This window comes from Microtus ochrogaster, unplaced genomic scaffold, assembly GCF_000317375.1.
Source record: "Microtus ochrogaster isolate Prairie Vole_2 unplaced genomic scaffold, MicOch1.0 UNK33, whole genome shotgun sequence".
Taxonomy (NCBI): domain Eukaryota; kingdom Metazoa; phylum Chordata; class Mammalia; order Rodentia; family Cricetidae; genus Microtus; species Microtus ochrogaster.
In genome coordinates, this window is record NW_004949131.1 from 1,040,266 (window position 1) to 1,046,359 (window position 6,094).

The following is a 6,094-nucleotide window of genomic DNA, read 5'->3' on the forward strand; positions in this document are numbered from 1 at the left end:
ATTTTAAAGTGAAGGTAATACAAACGGTACAAAAATCAGGCCATGAGAGTCGGGAAAATGACTTTATCTCATCGGTTTTTCAGTTATTTCTCTGTGTGGGAATTGGGAGAAAATAACCCAAGCTATTCTTAAAGTGGAAGACATTACAGTTTCTGAGAGTCAATTGCCTTACCTAAGACATTTTGAATATGGATATAGGTACGTGTGTGTTAGATGTACAGGTACAAGTCTGCAGTTATCAAACACTGGGTTTAAATTGCTTGTCAGACAGGGAGAGAGAGAGAGAAAAAAAAGAGGGTAGGGAGAGAGGAAAGAGAGAGAGAGAGAAAATAAGAGGGTAGGGAGAGGGGGGGGGAGAGAGAGAGAGAGAGAGAGAGAGGGAGAGAGAGAGAAAGAGAGAGAGAGAGAAAGAGGGTAGAGAAAGAGAGAGGAGTGGGGGGCTCGTAAATAACTAAGTCACTTTCCTGTGGACTCTCCACTTCTAGTCTAACATTCCGGATTACCTACTCTGCTCTAACCTGTGTCTTGGTCCTATTTTCTCTCCCTTCCTCTTCGCAGGCACAAGATGAACTAGAATTTGGCTTCTTGTTTCTCTCAGGACCTCTGTGTGAGAGAACAGAGAAGAACAGAAGAGCTCTTGCAGAGGAGTCCTGTGGTAGCCCTTGAGCAGCTCGGTGGCCAGAAGACCTACCTAGCCTGCCAGCTCTGCGCTCGCCCCCATGGCAGTGAGCTCACACCAGCTCTCAATGCCCACATGGCAGAAGCCCACCCTGAAGGTGCCACCTCACTGATTGATGTCCCTGGAGGTCAGCCGTCTGTTCAGATGTTCCGATAGACTTCTCTCCGCCAGCAGGGCCCGTGGCGGATGAGGGCAAGCAGCAGTATCACTAGGATACCAGACACCAGGCAAAAGGTGATGGCAAGGATGACCCTCAGGACTGCAAAAACAAATACACAGATGGGAAATTAATATGTTAAGAACAGGCGGAGATCACAACAACACCCCCCTCAATGAAAGCCCTAAAAAGCAGATGAAAACCGCATATCATTGTTGACTTTTTGCCTTAATTTAAAACTTAAACAGGTATTTTATTTTGTGTCAGCAATATAGTCTTCACAAAACTTTGCTTTTGTCCTTCTGCTTTTTTGCTGTGTGAGTCAGGGTCTCACAGAGCCCAGAGGGACCTTGTCCTTGCTATGTCGCCAAGGATGAGCTAGCTAGCTTGTACTCTTGATCCTCCTGCCTCAACCTCCCAAGTACTGGGATTACAAGTGTGTGCCATCATGTCTAGCTTTCCTGCCTTGATGGTAAATTCTAGAGGCATGTCTGAAGCAGCCTTGGATTCAGTAGAGAGTGTTGGATAGAACATAGAACTCAAGTCAGGAGGGGACTTAACTTCTAGTTTCAGCATGACCTTTGACATTTGCCCTCAGCTCTCCACTGCAGAGGGAAGGTAACTGAATGAAGTGTCTAAGGTTTTCTCATAATGTAACTTCTCTCCTTCCTCCCTCTTTTCCTTCCTTCTCTCCTCCTTCTTCCCTTCCTTCCCCCTCACTCCCATGGACTGGGGTAGGGGGCGGTGGGGGGAGTGACAGCATACTGGCTTTTGGCCTAAATTTTAATTTCCTAATCTAAAATGGAAGAATCTAGACAAGATAAATGTAGAAGTACATCTAGATTGTTTTCTGTGAACACTTTTCGTCCACTTTTACTATGTATAAGTCATGGCTCAACCAAGTACCTTTAAGGCTGGCGCCATCCATGAAGGCACCATGCATTTGCCTGGTATCTGGTATCCTAGTGATATGGAAGACCATAGTGATACGGTCTTCTCATTACGCTAATTCTCTCCTTCATCCCTCTTTTCCTTTCTTCTCTCCTCCTTTTTTCCTTCCTCCCCCCCCACCCCATGGACTGGGCTCAAACTTCCAATTCTATTGCCTCAGATTCCTCAGTGAATTTCATGCATTTTTCTATGGTTAAATTATCAACTGAATCGGCTCAGAAGCTCAGTGGAAAATTTGAATAACTCACTTCGAGCAATTGACTAAAATAAGTGGAACCATTCCGTCTTTTAAAACTGATTTTTTGGCCAGCCGCACGCAGAGGAGCTCAAGGAGCAGCTCTGTTGCAACAGAGGCCAAGCGGCGAGGCCCCACTCCTGAAAGAACAGTTAACTACCCCTGTGCCTCATCACCATGCCCTCCGACCTGGCCAAGAAGAAGGCAGCCAAAAAGAAGGAAGCTGCCAAAGCTCGACAGCAGCCCAAAAAGGGACATGAAGAAAATGGAGACACTGTCACAGAACCTCAGGTGACAGAGGAGAAAAATGAGGAGGCCAATGGCAGAGAGGCCACAGAAGTGGGTTTGCTGACCAAGGAGCTAGAGGACTTTGAGATGAAGAAAGCTGCTGCTCGCGCTGTCACCAGCGTCCTGGCCTCTCACCCCAACAGTACTGACGTCCACATCATCAACCTCTCTCTCACCTTTCACGGTCAAGAGCTGCTCAGTGACACCAAGCTAGAACTAAACTCAGGCCGTCGTTACGGCCTCATTGGCTTAAATGGAATTGGAAAGTCCATGCTGCTCTCTGCTATTGGGAAGCGTGAAGTGCTCATCCCTGAGCACATAGACATCTACCATCTTACTCGCGAGATGCCTCCTAGCGAGAAAACACCCTTGCAGTGTGTGATGGAGGTGGACACAGAGCGGGCCATGCTGGGGAGGGAGGCTGAGCGCTTAGCTCACGAGGATGCTGAGTGTGAGAAGCTCATGGAGCTCTATGAGCGGCTGGAAGAGCTGGATGCCGACAAAGCTGAGATGAGGGCCTCAGGGATCTTACATGGATTGGGTTTCACACCTGCCACGCAGAGCAAGAAGCTGAAAGACTTCAGTGGTGGCTGGTGAATACTAGTTGCTCTTGCCAGAGCCCTCTTTATTCGGCCCTTCATGCTGCTTCTGGATGAGCCTACCAACCACCTGGACCTGGAGGCTTGTGTGTGGCTGGAAGAGGAACTTAAGACTTCCAAGCGCATCCTGGTCCTCGTGTCCCATTCCCAGGACTTTCTGAATGGGGTCTGTACCAATATCATCCACATGCACAACAAGAAACTGAAGTATTACACAGTGAGTGGGCCTTGGCTCCTGCACCTACTTCTTCTTTGAATTTGTTATTAAATACCAAAACAGCCAAAAAAAAATAAGACTGATTTTTCAAAAAAGCATATTTTATGGAGAAACTGAGCATAGTTTTGTTTGGGGGACATTTATTGCATAATCACAGAGTAGTGTGAACCTGTAATTATTGAGAAAGATCTCTTGATAGATGATGGTGAGCAGCCGTGAGGAGATACACAAGGTCATATTTCAGATGAGAAACTAATACATTAGAAAGTTGCTCTCCCCGGCACACCACACATTGTTCACTGAAGCTGACATACCATACCAGCTTGCTCCATCTCTCAGTGCACACCTCTGTTGTTGGTGCTTAAGACAGGATTTCTCTTTGTATCCCTGGGTGTCCTAGAACTTGCTCTGTGGATCAGGCTGGCCTTGACCTCAGAGTTCTGCCTGCTTCTGCCTCTGGAGTTCTGGGAATCAAGGCAGCTGCTACCATGCCCAGCCACACATCTTTTAATTGTACAAACATGGGGTGACTGAGGCAATGGGAAGCAAACATTGCTGGTCCTGATGTCTCATCTATGGAACAGTGGTGCTCTAAGAGCACAGACGAAAATCACTGATTTAGCCTAACCTTGTTGCAGAGGGAGGAAATGAAGAAGTAGATCATTTGATAAAGGCTCAGCAGGTAATTTTATTGTCCTAGAAACAGAGGATCTTATCAGTTGCACTATTTCAAATCCATCTGTTCACTAATGACTTCCACCTCAGGCTTGATGCATAAGCAATGGTGTACTTGGTATGTAGCAGTCTCCCTTATCTATGGCTTCACGTTCTGTGATGTCAATTACCCATGGCAGTCAACCACTGTGTGAATATATTAAGTGGAAAATTCCAGAAATAAACAACTCCTGAGTTTTAAATGCTGCACCTCTCTGGGAAGCATGATGGTATCTCACACTGTCCCACTCTGTCCCACCTGGAATATGATGGAAGTGATGACTTTGTCTGGCAAGACTCTGCTGTCTATCCTGCCTGCCACCAATCACACCATAGCACCTTGGTTACCAGGCAGTTGTCATGGATCTCAGTGCCTGTGTTCATGTAACCCCAATTTTCTCAATAATGGTTAAAGAGACAAGAGTAGTAATACTGGACACTGGATTCGTGAAGAGAAGCTGTAATGTATTTTCCTTGAGTGAAGGGTGAAGATAGACAGCAGAGAGAGAGAGAATACATTTATATGCCCTCTACTGTAGCACATTTAAATAATTGTTCTATCTTTGTTTTGGTTTTGAGACCAGATCTCATGCAGTCCATGTAGCTAGAAACTGGCTGTATAGCCAAGGAACACCTTGAACTTCTGATCCTCCTGTCTCCACCTTCTAAGTACTGAGATCATAGGAGTACACTATCACACTGGCTTTATGCGGTCCTGGGACTGAAGCCCAAGCCTCCTCCCTACAGATGGGTTTTTCTCATAGCCACCCTTTCCTTGGATGATGAAAACTCCCTTGGCTTAGGGGGAAAATGAGTCTTCTGTGATTCCTTTATTTTCTAAATAGCCTACACCTGATCCGTCAGGAAAACCTGTTCTATTGGGAAAAAAAAATCTAGAAGTCAATGGTTCTCCCTATCTCTGCAACCACCCTGGTTCCGCTAGCCCCATTTGCCAGGACCACTGTAATGCCCTCTTGGCCTATCCCCAGCTTCTTGTTTCTCAATCTGTTTTAAGCACTGCAGCCAAATGCTTACAAGTCAAATCTTGTCCTTCTCCTCCTTCGGGGGAGTCTACTGTGGCTATGTCCATCAGAGCAGAAGCTGAGGTCCTGATAACGACTTTCTGCCTGTCACACCGGCCTTCTAGCTTTTCTTCAAACACCCCTTAGCATCCCTGCTTGGTGCTATCGCTTCAGCTGCTAGCATTGCTGGAATACTCTTCCAGCCTGATGGGACACGCCTTTACGGTCTTTGCTCAAGTCTTATCTTTTCAATGAAGTCTTCACTTTTCAAAGTCCTATTCATGTACCATCTGCCAACAGTAACTTGTGATCTGAATCTTTCAGAATACTCATTACATTTATCATTTGCCTCTCGTTTCTTCTAATTGACTAGCCATTTCAGGAACTTTGTATTTATCATAGATCAGTACCTGGGCCATAGGTGTTAGTGAATATTAATGATAAAAAATAGCGACCTAAAGACTGAGGGTGTGGCTCAGTTGGTAGAGTGCTTGCCTAGCATGATCAAAGGCCTGGGTTTGAGTCCCAGTACGGCATAAATTGGGTGGTGGTAGAGATGCACCCACAATCCCATACCTCAGGAGGCAGGGCCAGGAGGGTCAGAAGCTCGAGGATATTCTTCTGTCATATAGGGAATTTGAGGTCAGCCTGAGATATGTGAAACCATGTTCCAAACACAAAACAACCCCCCTGAAAAATACACCAAAAATGATGACTTATAAATTGCCAAGTTTTAGTTCAGTGCTTTTCTCATGACCAGGATGCTGCTTAGTGCCATGAAAAATCTAATTTTAGGAATGTTAGAGCCTAACAGACAGTCAGTTAGAGCTGTAGATGGAGCTAAAATAAAGCTAGAGAGAACCGAACAGAATCGAAGAAGGAAAGAAGAGACTGGGTGGAAATAAAGAAGAGAGACAGATGCTAATGATTTCTATCTCTCTATCTCTATCTATCTATCTATCCATCTATCTATCTCTATCTATCTATCTATCTATCTATCTGTCTATCTATCTATCTATCATCTATCTATCTATCTATCTATCTATCTATCTATCTCTCTCTCTCTCTATATCTATCTATCTATCTATCTATCTATCTATCTATCTATCTATCTATCTATCTCTCTATCTCTCTATCTCTCTATCTCTATCTATCTATCTATCTCTCTATCTCTATCTATCTATCTATCTATCTATCTATCTATCTATCTATCTATCTATCTATCTATCTCT

The 6,094-nt window shown here is 45.0% G+C and overlaps 1 protein-coding gene across 1 annotated transcript in view; it reads right to left on the reverse strand.

Moving 5' to 3' along the window:
* Positions 1–448: 448 nt before the first annotated feature.
* Positions 449–6,094, reverse strand: part of Acpp (acid phosphatase, prostate) — a 50,808-nt gene continuing 45,162 nt past the window's right edge. The window contains exon 11 of the mRNA XM_005368463.3: positions 449–938. Within this exon, the coding sequence (XP_005368520.1) occupies positions 820–938 (119 nt within the window). The 3' untranslated portion in view covers positions 449–819. The remainder of the gene's footprint in view (positions 939–6,094) is intronic.